The sequence below is a fragment of the Grampus griseus genome (assembly GCF_964374135.1).
Source record: "Grampus griseus genome assembly, chromosome: 5".
NCBI classification, from domain to species: Eukaryota; Metazoa; Chordata; class Mammalia; order Artiodactyla; family Delphinidae; genus Grampus; species Grampus griseus.
Window position 1 is genome coordinate 11,402,664 of NC_138998.1, and position 18,364 is coordinate 11,421,027.

The 18,364-nt window shown below is 41.0% G+C and overlaps 1 protein-coding gene across 1 annotated transcript in view; it reads left to right on the plus strand.

The window, feature by feature from the left end:
- Window positions 1-18,364, plus strand: part of COL6A6 (collagen type VI alpha 6 chain) — a 165,147-nt gene that overhangs the window by 62,635 nt on the left and 84,148 nt on the right. Inside the window, exons 6-10 of the mRNA XM_082654353.1 lie at window positions 362-919; window positions 3,910-4,485; window positions 6,324-6,893; window positions 14,166-14,509; window positions 14,593-14,671. Coding sequence (XP_082510479.1) covers window positions 362-919; window positions 3,910-4,485; window positions 6,324-6,893; window positions 14,166-14,509; window positions 14,593-14,671 — 2,127 coding nt within the window. The remainder of the gene's footprint in view (window positions 1-361; window positions 920-3,909; window positions 4,486-6,323; window positions 6,894-14,165; window positions 14,510-14,592; window positions 14,672-18,364) is intronic.

Here is an 18,364-nt window from a genome sequence, read left to right on the forward strand (position 1 = left end):
TCGTGGTCATAATTGGGGCAGCACTACTGGCATCTAACAGGTAGAGGGCAGGGATACTGCTAAACATCCTACAGTATCCTACAGTGCATGGATTGCCCTCCACAATACAAATTTTCCAGTCACAATGTCAGTAGTGCTGAGGCTGAGAAACCCTGAGTTACATATTAAAGCAAATTACTAAATAACAAAGAGAATAGGCTCCCTCTCATTGCCTTCAATGCATTATTTACCTGATAACAGCCCTTACCAAGTACATGCTTAACTTACATATAGAATTATTTGTGTTTTGGGTTTTTCTGTTCACTCTTAATCTTTTTACACGAAGCCAACTTGAATAACCCATCTCCTTTCTCTTGTGTAGCCTGCAAAGAGATGAAGGCCGACATCATGTTTCTGGTGGACAGTTCTGGCAGTATAGGACCTGAAAACTTCATCAAAATGAAAACATTTATGAAAAACCTGGTGAGCAAATCTCAGATTGGGGGAGATAGGGTGCAAATCGGTGTAGTCCAGTTCAGTGACATCAATAAGGAGGAGTTTCAGCTCAACAGATATATGTCCCAGGGGGAAATTTCAGATGCAATAGACCGAATGGCTCACATTGGAGAAACTACCTTGACCGGTAGCGCCCTGACCTTCGTGTCTCAGTACTTCAGCCCTGCCAAGGGGGCCCGACCCAACGTCAGGAAGTTCCTCATTCTCATCACGGACGGTGAGGCTCAGGACACAGTCAAGGACCCAGCAGTGGCACTTCGGCAAGAAGGCATAATTATCTACTCCGTGGGGGTGTTTGGCTCCAATGTCACCCAGCTTGAGGAGATCAGTGGGAGGCCGGAGATGGTTTTTTATGTTGAGAATTTTGACATTCTGCAACACATTGAAGACGACCTTGTTTTTGGAATATGCAGCCCCCATGAAGGTAGGTGTGGGCATATTCACTATAGGGGGATTATCCAAATGCCACAAATACATGTTAGTCGTTGTTTCTTGAACTAAGCAGACTACTATTTGAACATTGTATCCTAGTGGCTTTTGACTTGCTTATAGAAATGAAAGTTTCCTCAACAGAACTGTTAAATTAGACAGTAAGGAACAATTCTGATCCACCTAGATGCTTTCCCTTTCGTAGACAAAGCACTAGGGTGATGAATCCTCCATTTAAGGAAAATAGTATCATACCGGATTTTAGGTCTGGTTCCCTAGAAGCAGAAGCTGAGTCGGGGGTTCTTGTGGAAGTGATTTATTTATTTATTTATCTATTGCTTTTCCTTTTTTAAAAATTTTATTGGAGTATAGTTGATTTACAATGTCGTGTTAGTTTCAGGTGTACAGCAAAGTGATTCAGTTATACATACATACATATATATGTTCTTTTTCAGTTTCTTTTCCCATATAGGTTACTATAAAATATTGAGTAGAGTTCCCTGTCCTATACCGTAGGTCCTTGTTGGTTATCTATTTTATATATAGTAGTGTATATATGTTAATCCCAACCTCCTAATTTATCCCTTCCCCCCCTCCTCCCCTTTGGTGACCATAAGTTTGTTTTCTGTCTCTGAGTTTGTTTTGTAAATAAGTTCATTTGTATCTTTTTCTTTTTAGATTCCACAGTATAAGTGATATCATATGATATTTGTCTTTCTCTATCTGGCTTACTTCACTTAGTATGATAATCTCTAGGCCCATGCATGTTGCTGCAAATGGTATTATTTCATTCTTTTTATGGCTGAGTAATATTCCATTATATATATGGACATTTAGGTTGTTCCTTGCCTCAGCTATTGTAAACAGTGCTGCTATGAACATTGGGGTGCATGTATGTTTTCGAATTATGGTTACCTCTGGATTTAGGCCCAGGAGTGGGATTGCAGCATCATACAGTAGCTCTATTTTTAGTTTTTTAAGGAATCTCTATACTGTTCTCCATAGTGGCTTCACCAATTTACATTCCCACCAACAATGTAGGAGGGTTCCCTTTTCTCCACACCTCTCCAGCATTCATTATTTGTAGACTTTTGATTTATTGAGGAGGTGTTTTCAGAAGAGAAGTAAGGAGGGCAGGACAGGGCATGGGTAAGAGTTAAGCAAGGAGGTGGTCTCAGCTAGAGTCTGGCTTCAGCCTCATCCCACGGGGAGCACTGGAGCATGAATTACATCACAGAGTCGGTTTCACCTTGAGGCAGGGGCCCAGCCTTGTATAATCTGAGTTTGGGGGCTATGTGTGGTCCACTGAGACAGGCGATAGAGGGGTATAACCTCCTGGGCAAGGTGTCTCCCCTTTGACCTAACATCCACTATACATGTTTGTTCATTTTACAATTTTTAAAAATCAATACTTACATAAAATGAGATAATCTTTGTAAAAACATGTTGATATTTATTAAATCCTATAAAGGAGGAATATAATATAGGAACTTGAGCAATGGATGCTTCCAAGGAAATAAATAGTATAGTCACCCACATGTTCCTAGGAGACTGCAGAGTAAGGGAAGTGATAAAACTTAGGTTCAGCAGAAATAAGGGGCTGATTTATACTGCGACCCATGGGACTTGATGACAGAGGCATTCTGAAAAACCTCTATGGAGGAGATGGATCTTAATGGAATTTTGAAGGAAAAGAGGGACATTGTTCTGTTGTTCAAATAACAGTTCTTGTCAACCCCCACTAGAAGTCTTGGTGACTGCGGTCTATGTTTTGTGGCAAGAGGAATACACCTGGATTACATGTCCTGGTAATTCCACCCAGAACAAATCTGACCTTTTTGAAGGGTGCCAGCACTGAGCAGTCTACCCCCCAGCCCCCTGGGTAATCCAAGCAGGTCCCCTGGGCAGCCGAAGGCCAGAGGGACATAGTTTCTCCTTGTGAGGACCCAGACTTTCTGGAGAATTTGGTTACGGCTCTGTACACATGGCCTCTAGTTAGGGGGGGAAGTGCATTGGCTTTAGGATTTGCAACAGCCCAACCACGGAGCAATAAAGTGGCTGTCAAGGAAGGGAATGTGGTGAGCCTTGGAGGGGGCAGCGGGAATCTTCTCACAGTTCCATTTCTCCAGAATGGATGAGTTAACATTTGGAACACACCTTCCTAAGGCCTGTAGAGGGATGGTGCTACATAGAGACTAAATCATTCACCATCTTACAATTCCACTTCTCCAGAATGAGTGAGTTGGAGTTTGGAACTCTGTACCTTGAGTTAGAATGTGATACACACATGGACTAATTGGGTCTTTCCTGCTTTACTTTTCCATGGCATTGACCCTACATTTAAAAAGTTAACAAGAAGTCATGCTAGGACCACTTGGTTGGGCCAGGTATGAAATGGGTTTATTTTTATGACGAGGCCCAATCATGAAAACAGATAATGTCTTAAGAAAGTCAAAAAGGGAGAAAATGTAACCTTGAAAAGTTAAACATGAAAAAATATACAGTGTTGCCAAATTCATTTTCATCTGGTCATTTCCCCAGGGTTCATTTTAAGAATAAAATCTCATGGTCCCTGTGGCTTAAAAAAAATAAACAAATTAGTGTAAATGAAAGCACATGTTGAAGGTACCACTTAAACACAGGAAAATTTCCTCAGAATTTTGAATTTTTTTTTTTTTTGGTCCAAAAGCACTTGACATGTTTATCCCTGATGATCCTGTGACCCACCTTCCCACCCCCTTCCCAACCCCTGCAGTAAGCTTCACGTCACATCTGCCTTGTCCTAAAAGCCACCTAAATGAGCATTACTATGTACTGGCAGCACAAATGCATGTGTGTTGTGTCTGTTGTCCAGGGAGCGGACATTCCAATGTACAGCTTGATCCTATGGAGAGGAGACACTGGCATTTAAAAAACAGGTGGGGGAGGGGAGTCCTGCATGATGTGCAAGCTAATCTCATCCAGTTTTCCTTTCTCCTCCTTCAGAATGCAAGCGCATTGAAGTTTTAGATGTCGTGTTTGTAATTGACAGCTCTGGCAGCATTGACCATGATGAGTATAATATCATGAAGGACTTCATGATTGGCTTGGTGAAAAAAGCTGATGTGGGCAAGAATCACGTCCGGTTTGGGGCTCTGAAGTATGCAGATGACCCAGAGGTGCTGTTTTATCTGGATAACCTTGGCACAAAACGGGAGGTGATCTCGGTGCTCCAAAATGACCAGCCCATGGGGGGCAACACTTACACCGCCAAGGCCCTGGACTTCTCAGACCACATGTTCACTGAAGCCTGGGGCAGCCGCCTGCACAAGGGGGTCCCCCAGGTCCTCATCGTAATCACTGATGGGGAATCCCATGATGCCGATAAGCTCAATGCCACAGCCAAGGCCTTACGGGACAAGGGCATCCTTGTCCTGGCCGTTGGGATCGCTGGTGCCAACCCCGTGGAGCTGCTGGCCATGGCAGGATCAAGTGACAAGTACTTCTTTGTGGAAACTTTTGGAGGCCTGAAGGGGATATTTTCAGATGTGTCCGCCAGTGTGTGTAACTCTTCAAAAGTAGGTAAGATTCATCCATTAAGTTTTTAATTATCAGCAGAGGTCCAAATAAGGGAGAAACCAAAGAGAAGGGGCACTGAGAGTTCTGCAGAAGTTCCCACATTGTGGAATCTCAAATTGGAAAGACCTCAAGGTTGTTTCATTTGGCCTTCCACAACATTCCCACTCACTTCTGCCTAAACTCTTCCAATGATGGGAAATTCACCATTTCAAACAGGCTTTATTTATTGGAACGCAACTGTGTTTACATGCCACTTTCACCCTCTAGTTCTCCTTCCTGTTCTTTACACAAGAAATCAAATCCCTCTCTTCCTAAGAACCAGCGACCACTGCTTGAAGCCCTCTCTCCTCCATTCTGGAAGTCCCCTGTGCCTTCACCCGTTTCTGTTATGGCACAAGTTCATTTGCAATATGGAGCCCAATGTTAAGCCCTCAGTTTTAGCCTCAGATGTTTCCAGAGAAGATTGTGAGTAGGACTTCTTTTGCCCTGGATGCTGTGTTTCTATTCTGGCAGCTAGAAATTGCATTGCTGTATGTATGTATGTATGTATGTATTCATTCATTCATTCATTCAGCTGCCACTTTACACTTTTGTTTCAAAGGGAGATTGTGGATTATTAAAATTCCTTAGTATTTCTATTAGGATGTGTTTTACCAAAAATACCAAGTATTTTTAATTAGATGAATTAATATTAATCAAGGATTTCAAAATCTTGGTGCAGTTCCTTTTAAAACTTATTTAACTTTCCTGTTTTTCATATGCCTTGCCTCCTGAGAATGCAGCTACTGTCTTTTTCTTTCACAAAACTAAAAAAATCGATCTGGATCTCACTGAAAACCAGAAAGAATCTCTTACTTTCTGTTGGCCAATGTCTAAAAATCAATCTGCCCCTTTCAAGTCCATTGTAGAAGTTGAAATTGAACGTTTATACTGGAAGTTTTCCCTTGGGCACTGAAACAAAGGAATTTAATGAACTAAACAATTCCCGAAGGATCTGTTTACCCTATATTTTATCTCTTCCTTGCTTATCTGGGCTACAGGAATCTCAGACACCTTTAACATTTTCTGAGGTTAAAATGAGAATTAATAAAGTTAGTTCAATGGTGAGCTCTCTGGGGAATTCAAGGAAATGATAATGCTTTCCAGAAGGCTAAGGAACACACATGAGCTCGTGCCAAGCATAACTCATTCACTGGCAACGGCCTTTCACATTCTTTTTGTTAATTTGCTGTGTTAAGACAAGGGAAGCATCTCTAAGCCATAGTGCGTTGTTCAAAAACATTTTTCTCAAGTAGACATTTTTGCCTGTATACACCAGAAAATGGGCTGATTAAGAAACAAACTGACTAGATATAGGCTGGAAGTCATGATTCTCAAAGCTCAATTTGCCCTAAGAAACTAGAATAGCACTTATTGGCTCAACTGGCCAGCAAGGCCAAGCCAATAATACAGACCATCTGTCTCTTGTTTGCATCCCTAAATGGAGGTGTGTTTTTTCTTGCTATGCTGCTACTGTCACTGAGCTTTCTGGAAGAGTTAAAGCTAGATTGCAGGTGAGAACAATATTTCTGTGGCACCACACCCATTTCTTTGACATCTCGGTGTGAGACCAAACAGAAAAGCCAAGAGAAGCCTAAAAGGACGTGGGAATTGTATATGCCTCATGCTGCCTTTATGCCCAATTGTTTGTTTTTGTTTCCTCTCCAGTTAATGGGACCACAGGGTGGCTTAAGCTAAGAAACCAGCTTCAGAAATAGCATTTCTCTGTAGCTGGAAACATTTGACTTCTGCTGGGTTAGAGAAAGAATAAAAATCTGATTTTGTCGCTGTGTACTTTGTAGATTGTGAAATTGAAAAAGTAGACCTCGTGTTCCTCATGGATGGTTCGAATAGCATTCATCCAGATGACTTCAAGAAGATGAAGAAATTCTTGGCATCTGTCGTTCAAGACTTCGATGTCAGTGTCAACAGAGTGCGTATAGGCGCTGCCCAGTTCAGCCACACCTACCGGCCGGAGTTTCCACTGGGAACTTTCATCGGCAAAAAGGAGATCTCCTTTCAGATTGAAAACATCCAGCAGATCTTTGGATACACGCACATTGGCTCTGCTCTCCGGCAGGTAGGGCACTACTTCCAGCCGGACATGGGCAGCCGGATCAACACAGGTACCCCGCAGGTGCTGCTGGTCCTCACAGATGGCCAGTCCCAAGACGAAGTGGCTCAGGCCGCGGAAGAGCTGAGACACAGAGGGATCAACATTTACTCCGTGGGCATCGGGGATGTGGATGACCAGCAGCTCGTTCAGATCACCGGGACTGCCGATAAAAAACTGACAGTTCACAACTTTGACGAACTGAAAAAGGTCAAGAAGAGGATCGTTCGCAACATCTGTACCTCGGGGGCTGAGAGCAGTGAGTATTGAAAGTGTCCTTCGTGTTTGTTCCTTCCCTGGGGCTGGTGGGAAAACGTAGCTTTGTGCCTCCGGATTTCAAATTAAGCTTTTCACAGTTATCAAGTATTTTTTGTGACTTGTGGATTAAGAAACAGGATATTGGAGAGACTCTGTCCTTTTCTCTCCCCTTCTCCTGGGAGTACATGCCCCCTCTGTGAATGGGAATGCCTCAGCTTCAGAAGGTGTGAGGAGAAGGCCGTTGTTTACACTCTGGTTGGTTTCAGAGGCTGAGGAATGTGTCCCAAAGAAATGAACTATTTGACAGACTTGGGTTGCCTGGCAATGGGGCTGCCAAGTGCTGCCACAGGTAGGGAGGCAACATCTGTAGAGGTTTAGAGCTTTGTTATGAAACTTCACTGCAGAAGTTGGTAAATATCTTCTTAAAAATTAGCACATTTTGACATTTTTCCAATAGATTGAAAGAAAGGTCTTCAAGGATAAATAGCTTTTTCTATTTTTCTAAAAGTTCTGACTGGGTTAGCTGTGATTCTGTATAACTACCTGTGGATTATAACTAACCCTGGATTTCCACTTGGGAGAGGAAGGCTACAGGGTTGCTAAGAGGCAGCTCTGGAAATGGACAGTTAACTGGGCTGCAAATCCCCACTCCATGGCTATTTTTTCTTGGACAAGTGGCTTAACTTTTCTAAGTTTAAAATTTTCTCCTCTGTAAAATGTGAATGACAGAACACCTAGTTCAGATCACTGTGAAGATGAAATGAGAAAATGCATATGTAACGTTACTTTGAATAAACATGACACCTGGGACGCCATTATAAAGTCACTTCACTTTTGTCTACCATTGACCCATTCAGTTTATATTCATGGGGGTCAGCTCTTCCCTTGCCCTCAGTCACTTTCAGGAAATAAGTGAACCTCTTCTTGGTGATGAATATGTCCATCCCCGTGGAACTATTCAAACTTCACGTGAAGGTTACTGCGAGAAGGTTACTGTGCTTTCCCTGCCACAGGCCACTCACCATGACAGAAGCGACTGCACACGGTTGGCATTCTATCCATTGTTCCCAACCTCCCACTTCTGCCTCCTTCTCCCAGGCCCTGCCCTCTTCTTACTGACCATGGTTTCTGGCCTCTCCAGAATGGGCTGGGGAAGGGAGAGGAGCCAAAGAGATTCAGGAAAGTTCCTACTTGATGGCATTTTTCAGGACTTCGTTTTCTCAGTAGCCCATGTCTAAAGCTGGGCCCATTCATGAATGTTTCAAAGACTTCCCCTCCTGCCCCCACCCCCTCCACCCCTACCAAAGCACATTTGTCAGAGCATCACTGTCTCTCCACCATAGCTCCCCTGAGGATGGTGAGCATCTCTCAATTCCAGATGTTCCCTTATGCCTTTCTCAGCCACCGGGCATCTAGTGATGCCTCCAGCTTTATCTGCTGCCAGCTCTTTGCCCCTCCAGGTGGCCTTCTTGGATGGGAGATCAGAGGAGCCCAACAGAGCTCTTTCTTACATGCAGCCATATCACCTCCATGGGAAACAATTACATGTCAATTTCCCCAGTAAATACTGGAAGTTCCAGCCCCCTGGTGTGGGTGCCTCTCCTTTGCAGAGAGCAGCGTGCCATCCTGTCTCATTCTTTAGAATTTCTAGGCTGTGTCATCTCCAAGTCACCTCTCAAATCTCCTCTCTCTTGACTTAAAGAGGACGTTACCTCCTCTCCTTGTGTGTGTGTGTGCTTGCGGGGAGAGACCTCATGGCACACCAACCATCGTCTCCAAAAGTGCTCCTCTAAACTCCAAGGTCAAACCTTTTATAAGACCCAGTGTGTGAGCCAAAGGTTAAGAGTCCTGTCATTGGTCAGGAATTATCACCTTTGTAAATCCCACTCTACTTTCCCCCCATACTTTGGAATGTGCCTGGTGACCTCAGCCAAACCTTCCACATGACTTTCCTTTTTCACATGAAATACCCATTTCCAATTATTAGGCAGAAAATGATCCCAGAACCATCTAGTCTGTCCTAGAGAGGATGAAAGAAGACAATGTGGAAAGTCAAAACAGCAGTCATGAATGTATAAATAAATAAATAAATAAATAAATAAATAAATAAATAAACAAATAAGGAAAGTACCCTATAAAGGTAAACTTGAAGTGATTACTGTAGCAAACAAGAATGTATGAGGCCTTTGTAGCCAAGCCTGGGCTGAGGAATAATGAGGCTAGAATGATAAAGCTGATAAAGCTTCAAAAGCCTGTGCAAACATAGTGGAGGATACTAGCTCCTCTTAAATGATAAACCCCCAAATCAAGGAAATCAGACAGTAGCTTGGTGTGTCTCAGAGCAAACCAGATTCAGAGCCTGAACATCCAGCTTTGCTTCTTATTAAAATATGCACCACTTTGGAGAGGTCACTCGCCTTTCTTTTCACATTTGTGCAGTTACATCATCTCTGTTTCTCTGATTGTACTTAGGCTTCAATTTATGGGAAAGGATGGTCAGCTGCATGGAGATATGAGGGAAGAATCAGTATTTCTTGTGCATCTGTGTAGGGTCAAGCATTTTAAAGTGTTTTAAATGCATTATCTCATTAAACTCCCAAACCCTCTGTGGTTTGGTTTCATTCCCATTTATAAATGAGAAACTGGGGCTCTAAGGAATATTGGTAACCTGACCCAGATCATACAGGAGGCAACAAAGTAAGCAAATTTTGAAACCTAGCTCTGTCTGATTCCAACCCATTTGTGGGTTGTTAAATAAGCTGCCAGTTCTCTTGATATAATCGCTGTCTAGTGTATCTGATGCTTACATTATAAGTGATGTGCTTCAACAATTAATAGCTGAAACTTATCAAGACATCATGGGTTTATAGCTCAAAAGCTGCTGCTCCCTAAGGAAGCCACTCACTGCTAAGCTGTCACTTCTGACAGCACAATCTAACACTTGTAACCTGCATGATCTGGCATCACTGGACACCCTGGAGGTGGTGAAATAAGGTCGTTCAGCGTAGGAGCTCCAGACAGGCCTGGATCTGATTCCCACGTGCGAGATCCACCATAATAACTATGAGACCTCAGCCCAGCTTCTCTAAGTCACAGCTTCCCCTTCTGCAAAATGAGAATTAGAAGCATTTCTACTTATTCTGTGTTTCATAAGGACACGTGAGGAATGCATGGGAAGTGTGTATAAATGTTCAGCATGTCTTGGTAACTCTCACAGCGTATTACAGAGGGTATCTTGAAGTGATCTCATTAACACAGGTACATGGAGTGATGCAGTAGTTTAGTTCACAGAAGGACAATGTACCAAGAATTCCTTGGTTCAGGAACTTTAGTAGTTTAGCAACATTTCAGAGCCATATTCCAATTTAATGCCTCAACATGCATCACATTCCCCTAAACAACTCCAAAGTCTGTTTTCTTATCTTCATTCATGCTTATTCTCCTGATTTTTTTGGAGTCTACCTATTCTGACCACCCAAAGGAGACCCCAGGCAGTTTTCAGGGTATGGACTTGCTGCCTTTTCTGGTGTGGAGCCGTGACTGGGTAGCAAAAGAATCGAGAGTACCTCTCATCTTTTTCATCATCATGGAAGATGAGTCAAAAAGGAGATTCAGCAAAAGGCCAGTCTGATGAAGATGAAGTAGACACACCCTCAGGAATTGGCTCAAGGAATGTGGGAAATATAAGGAAAAAATAGACGGTCATTTCCAACTTTTCTTGACAAGAATCTCTTTATGTTCCTGTCTTAATAGCATTCTCTAGAAAGCAGAGCTTAAAGCACAGTTTATGTGCTAATACTCCAGTGGGAGTACAGTCCCAGGGAAGCAAGAGTGAGTGGAGGGAAGTGATACAGAAAAGAGAAAAGTACATACAAGATGTACATCACCAAGCTAGCTACAGCTTTTGAGAAAGCATCACTGGTACGTTGGTCCTGCAGAACATCACCCAGGGAAGCCTCAGAACCACTGCACAGACCAGCCTATCAGGGGGAATAAAGGCTGGTTAGCTGCCAGTTCCTTCCTATCTACTGCCTCTCACTGGTCAGAGTTCACCCCATGGAGACTTACTCTCCCATCCTACTGCATCGTGCTATCAGCCCTTTGGAAAACCAGATACGGGGCCAGCAGTGCATTGTATCTGTGGCTGAAGTAGTGGAAGGGGCCAGAGATCCCGTGAGTTCAGCTGGGTTGGACGTGGGCACCAGAGTCATTGAGGAACTACCGCAGTGAGAATGATGGAGGCCGTGTCAAAGCCTGCCCATCCCCCATAGTGTGGGAGACCCAGCGATGGCGGCTGCCAAGGCTCTCCAGTGGACAAATGTCCAACTCCTGTGTGTGTGTGCGGCCGGGACTGAGGGAGGGGGAGGGCAGAAGCAATCTGGGAGGTATATAAACTAGGTCTTCACCTAACTATATTTGCTAGATCGTTCTTTCTCTTTTTTTCATCTAAGATATCCCCTTCTTTCAAATCTCCAAAGAAATTTTTCTCTTAACCCAGTTAATAACAGTCAACAGCCCGACTTTGCCCTTTGCTCAAAAACTTTTGAGAAAAGGGAAAATAATCTCAAAAATCTGTCTTCTAATCTTAAAAATATACCCTACCATCTTGACAGTATTTCTTTCTTTTCTTAAAAATTTTATTGAAGTACAGTTGCTTTACAATGTTGTGTTAATTTCTGCTATACAGCAAAGTGATTCAGTCATACATACATATATATATATTCTTTTTCATATTCTTTTCCATTATGGCTTATTACAGGACATTAAATATAGTTCCGTGTGCTGTACAGTAGGTCCTTGTTGTTTATCTACTTTATATATAGTAGTTTGTATCTGCTAATCCAATTTATCCCTCCCCCATCCCGTTCCCCCTTTGGTAACCATAAGTTTGTTCTCTGTGTCTGTGAGTCTGTTTCATAAATATGTTCATTTGTTTGACAGTATTTCTTAATACTAAAAGTCTGCCATCATTAACTCCAATTAAGGACTTTCTTTATAAGTCAGATAATTAAAATCAGCTTTGGGGTTTAGCAGGAGACCATTACTGTCTAGTTCAATCCTTTTTTTTTTTCTGTTCTTTTGTATTTTTATTTTGAAATATATAATCTTCTTATTTTTATAGACAAGAAAATTAATGCCCGGAGAGGTTAAGAGATTTGGCAGAAATTATTTGGTAGTAACACGGAAGTGACCTGTACAGGACTAAAACTAAACTCTGCCTCCCCAATCCAGGGTTCCACACTGCTATTTGGCAAATTCTCAGAGTACTAGTTTACTTGTGTTTATCACCCTCTGTAGCCAGTCCCATGGATTACCTTCTTAATTTCCCTTGCATTTATTACCCCCTTTTGATTCCCACTCCTGTTATCCTATTGATAACTACAATCCTTCATTATTTCTCTTTGGAAATCCACTTTTAGCCTTTTTCCTAGCCCACTTCCAAAATCATCCCTGCCTCTTCAAAGGCCTCTTGAGTTGAGGGCAGATGTCCTGCAGAGTCTGCAAGGCCATTCCATGATTTGCATGGCCCACTCTCTCTAATTGTATGTAATTGTAGACATATGACTGCCACCTCTGGACTTGTTCCCCAAATTCCGTTCCTTTGATCACATTATCATGGACTCATTTGTCAATTTGAATTAGTTAAACAAACACCAGGAACTTGTTTACTAGAGTTTATAATCTCAGTAATCTAGACAAAAAGTTAAAACGCTTTATTTTTAAAGGGGACAGTTCCCAGGAACACTCAATGACATTTTGGCATATTTGCCAATGTTTGTTTTTTCACAAGAGACTGTTTTCCTTGAAGGCAGTAAAGTGTTTTGGTGAATGGATGGTTTTCTGTTCAGGGATTAAAACAATGTTCATCCAAGAGTGAAACTTTCAATCTCAAAATAGAAATGAAAGGATATAGATTTAAGAGGAAGTTTGGAAGGGACATATTCGAGTGCTTCCTTCTGACTAGTTCCTTTCTTTTTATCTCACTTTCTGAGTATCGGAGAAGACATTTTCCAATTAAGTACAGTAAAATAAGAAAACTCACCTTTCAGATGTTTTGATGACTTTGATTTACCTTGAATGTCATGGTGAAAATTGATTATCAAATAAGGTTTCTTCTCCCTCACCCAACTCTTTTATCATTAAAAGTGAATCAAGTTCCTGTCCCTTGTTTTAAGAACTGAAACTGTTGTTTTGGTTTCAAAGACTTGCAAATGCCCAACTGACAAGTGTGTCTGGAAGGCGGGCGTTTGTCTACACAACAAATATCTGAAAAACTGCTTCTCTAAATAATGTAAATTAAAATTAAACATCCCTATGCCTTATTTTACCAAGCAAGCTGTGTGTGTGTGTAATTTGCTGGAAAAGGTTGAAGTTTCTAGTCAACCTAAAAGTTCTTGAAAAAAGAGTGTATATGTCATAGGATTTTACCCTTCTCATTATCTTCCTGTTAGGAGGGTCAGCTTAAAATTTCAAGCCCTTGTAGTTTCTCCAGTGCTTAAATGTCTCTAGAGTTAATAAGGATGAGAGCAAAGCACTTTAAACGCAATGCTTCTCTAAGTATTTCTTAAACTCCAAAATAGCAGTGGCTTTGGCTTCCTGAGTGGCTGAGCTCTGAGCACAAAGCCATCTTTGACACGGTTGAATATGGGTAATTCGGTACCCAGTTTCTTCACTTGAAGAACTCCAACCAAGCAAGATCTCAAAGGGTCTCACAGAGTCTCTATTTTTCTTTCTACTTTTTCTTTTCTGAGTGGATGTTAGGAGACAAAAAGAGGAATCAAAGATTCTTTTCAGAAAGATAAATCATCAAAATCATTCCTTTAGGAGTCTTTTGTGATTTATTTTTTCTAAATTACTTTCTGTATTCAAATGTTTTTTATATTTCCCTTATAATTATAATTTAATATTTGTTGAATGACCTCAGTTATAAATAGCATGATATGAATTTCCTATTTTAGACTGTTAACATTTCCACAACATATTTCAGCTATTTAAGGGACTACATAGCTTTCTCAATGGACACAATGAAATCTTTCAGAACTTCATTATAGAATCATCTAGATTTTATAGATGCTAAAAAAGTAACACTTTAACAGCTTGTGAAAGAGTGATTCTGAGCCTCTTCCATTATTCACTCATGCTCTTTCATTTTTTCCAACTTTATAACTGGGACAGAAACAAGAATTCCAAGTCCCGTGATTCAGATATGACATCCAAGTCAAATAAAGCTATTTGTTAGTCTAATAAGATATGATTTTCCCTTGAATCCTAGATTGCTTTGTGGACATTGTGGTGGGATTTGACATCTCAACTCAGCAGAATGGGCAGAATTTGCTTGAAGGTCAGTCTTGGATGGAAACTTACCTTCAAGACATCTTACGTGCCATCAGTTCCCTCAGTGGGGTAAGCTGTGAGGTGGGCACGGAGACTCAGGTTAGTGTGGCTTTTCAAGTGACCAATGCCATGGAAAAATATTCCCCCAAGTTTGAGATCTACAGTGAAAGCATACTGAACAGCTTGAAGGATGTAACAGTTAAAAGACCATCTCTTCTCAACGCAAACCTCTTGAGTTCTCTGTGGGGTGCATTTCAGAATAAATCAGCTGCTCGGGGAAAGGTAACTTGGTTTTATTTTATTTATTGGTCTTTGGTGCAATGACTTCCTTTTTACTCATTTTTCTTTTTTGAATACTTTCTTAGGTGGTTCTCTTATTTTCAGATGGATTGGATGATGATGTTGAAAAACTTGAACAAAAATCTGATGAACTTAGAAAAGAAGGTACCAAGCATGGGGAGGACTGGGAAAGGAGTGTTGATGAACTTGATAATCTCAAAACTCATTTCTAACTCTTACATTTCCAGACACTCAAATAGCACTGAATTTGCCAGCCTCTCCCCTCTGGATGCACTTGGCAGAGCAAATGAGCTCTCACAGCATTTTGGCACCTACTTTTTCCTCTCCCCATATGAAACAGCGCTGAATACGGTGTCCTATCCTTTCTCTCATATTACCTTATTTCTTCTTCCTAAACTTTCCTGGAGGATGTTCCTGTCTCCCTTGCCCCGCATTATCTAATATTGCTATGTCTTTAGTGTCAGCAGAAGTGAACCATGTATATTTCTCCTTGACTAAGGAATGGGAGAGTTGGATTATTTTCTTCTAACACTCTTAAAGTTTCCAGAGTTACAAGCAGTGTTGGACAAGTTTACTCATGTTTCGGGATTTCATAATCAGTTCCTTCCTTCAGATAACAGATGGACCAACTATGGTGTTTATGAGTTTGTAAAGTTCTGGCACCAGGCTTTCGACTTTAGAAACCAATGCCTATTCTGACTCATTGTCAGTTCATACTATAATATGGATCAGTGGAAGAAAAATGCATTCACATGTTCCGGTTTGACTGAAAATAGAAATACTTATAAGTGGATGTAATTGGTACTCCACCCAGACCCCTTTACATACAGGTTCCCCCATCCTCCAGCTGCTAACACATTACCCACAGGTTCCCCTTTCTCTGAGGAACTGCCCTTTGCCAGTGGGAGCCACCTTACCTGGAATGTTACTCCCCATCCCACACCTGGGCAGCAGGTAGAGTTCAGAGACTTGGACCTTTGCCTCAAAGTGGCGCCAGTTTTGTAGTGTAACTCATGCTCCAGAGTTCCCAAGGGGTCAGGTTGACGCTAGATGTTAGCTGAAACACTGTCTTGCTCAGATCCTTCCCCAGTCCTACCCTGCTTACCTTTGTCCCCTTCTTTCAGAGAGTGCTTCCTCAATAAATTGTGTGTGTCCAAATTGCTATCTCAGGCTCTGCTTCTAGGGAATTTAGCCTAAGACATCTGTCTCCCAGGTTAACTATTAGAGGCTGATTAGATTTTGTCTTTTCTGTCTGGTTCTCTTTCCTCCATTTTAAAAAAAATTGCTGAATTCACTGAATTCACAACTGAAGAGTAAGAATTTTTATTTTATTTACTAAATCTGCTTCCCTTTATTCTGTCAAGTCTTGGCTTTTTTCCTGATCTGAGGTGGAGAAGTTAATGAAGACTGAGAACAGGACCCTAGAGTGGGTGGGTAGGGTTTTCTCAACTTCAGCTTTTCTTTTGTGGGGGAAAGATGTTTCTCTTACAGACAACATCGGAGTTTTCTCCAGGAAGTTTCTCTCGGAACACCCAGATTTCTAAGACCAATCTTCTTTCTTCCAACTCCCAAGGAAAAACTAGTAAATGAGTTTCAACTTCAGAAGCTAGATTTTGAATATCCTCAGAAATTTAGAATCTTTTTTTCAATATTCAAAAATCAATTATATTTCCAAATGCTAACGAAAAACTGGAAAACAAAATTTAAAAAGCCATTTACAATGTACACACAACGTGAAATACTGAGGTATACATTTAACAAAATATAGTTGTTTGTTTGCTGAAATTACTAAACAATGATATAAAGACTCAATATGGTTAAATTTCAATTTTCTCCAAACAAATCTATAGATTCAGTTAAATCGCAGTCAAAATCATAGCAGGATATTTGTTGATCTAGAAAAGCTGGTTCAAAATGTATGTGGAAATGCAAAGGAGCCAAAATAGCCAAAACAACTTTGAAAAAGAGGCAAAAGTTGGAGGACTCACACTAGCTACAATCTTTGAATGGGAAAGATAAAGGAGTGTGGGCCATAATGTTCTTTGAAAAGTGTCGAATGTCTCTCAATAGGAACAAAGAGCACCTCTGGCTCTGGCTTCCCTTATCTAAATATAGACGATTTCAGTTGATGCTGGGATCTGTTAACCCAGGAGATCCTCTCTAACTTGAGGCCCAGAATCTATACATGTAAACTGTGCCATCACCGTGAAACAAGAGGAGACCAGGAGAAAAGTATTCTCAATGATGGATATCACTTTAATCCATGTGGATTGGGGTATGAATCAGTTTCTTCATTTTAAAAAATCCAGTACTCTAGAATCTTCTCAGTGATTCTTTATTCTTCCAATTTTTGAAATCTTTTCTTTCTTAATTCATTTTTTAGGAATTGAAGATACTATTTAAGATCATATGACTCATGTACTGGATGAGTCTGAAAGGATCAAGTCCTCCATCCTGAGAAAAGCAGTTACAAATTATAGTTATATGCATATTTTCTGCAAATAAACAATCCCATGGTTCTCATAACTCTTATTAAACTTTTACATTTCCTGGAACTTATAAGAAAAATCAGATGTGAGATCTTTTTCCCTTATAGATAGACCCACTGGCATGCCTTCTTTTCATCATTAAACGCCAGTTGATGAACTCAGCATTCTTCATTGCCTCTCCCAGCCCTCATCGCCCTTCTCCCCATCCTTCTCACTCTTGGAAGAGTGACAAGCTGTCTTTGTTTGCTTGAGACAAGTCAGAGACTGTCAGCACTAAAACCAGGAAAGTTCGGGCCAACCAGGACAAGTTGGTCATCTTACTCTTTGGTGATTCTTCCTTTATTCCACTTCAGCAACCACACTGTTTGCATCTCTTAGAACTTGAGCCTCCCACTCTGTCCCTGAAACTGTATTCTCTTCATTCTCCTCTTCCTCTCAGAGTCATAATTCTATCATATAAGAACGCACTCAACTCTGCCAAGTCCTTGAACATTCTTTATCTATTCTGAGCCATTGGTTTTTAGGTCCCATCCAAAGAATTCTTCACCTATCCCTAATAAAATGAGAAAAGTTATGCCAATATAGTCATGTTTTCATAAAACTAAATTTATTCAACTTTAGGACTGCTCTTTATGATTATGTCCTTCGTACATTTTTGTTATTAAAATGCACTCTGAGTGTAGGCTTTGGAGTCAGGCTGTCTGGGGTAAACCTTTGCTTGTTTGTAAAATAGAGCTGTAATCGCACTTACCTATAATGTTGTGCTTGTATCTTACAAATAAGATAATGCATGTAAAGCACTTAGGCGACTTCCAGGCACATAGTAATTATTAATAAATGAGAGCACATTTGTTGCCATGGTTACCTCCACCCTAATGATTGCCAGGTTTATTACTATCATCATTTAATGTCCTTACTTTGCAAAATAAGTCAACCTTTTGTTAGTCTCTAAAAGTTTTATTTGAAGTATTCTATAAACTTCCAAGCCTATGAGCCACAGCTCTGGTTGCTTATATGACATTTGTTCCTGATTGCCTGACAAGGGGTCCTTTACTGTCTCTTGTACCTATAATTCCAACTGGATTGTCATTTAGAGCTGTGCTTCTCAAACTTTAATGTGCATATGAATCACCTGGGGATTTTATTAAAATACAGATTCTGATTCTGTGGGTCTAGAGTGGGGCCTGAGATTCTGCACTTCTGATGAGCTTCCGGGTGAAGGCACTGCTGCTGCTCCAAGGATCTCCCCTTCAAGTGGCAAAAATTTAGAACACTCCCTTTCTTGACATATGAATTCCTCTGTGCTTTAGCATGCTCTATGGACTCTTCATTATTATTTTATTATTAT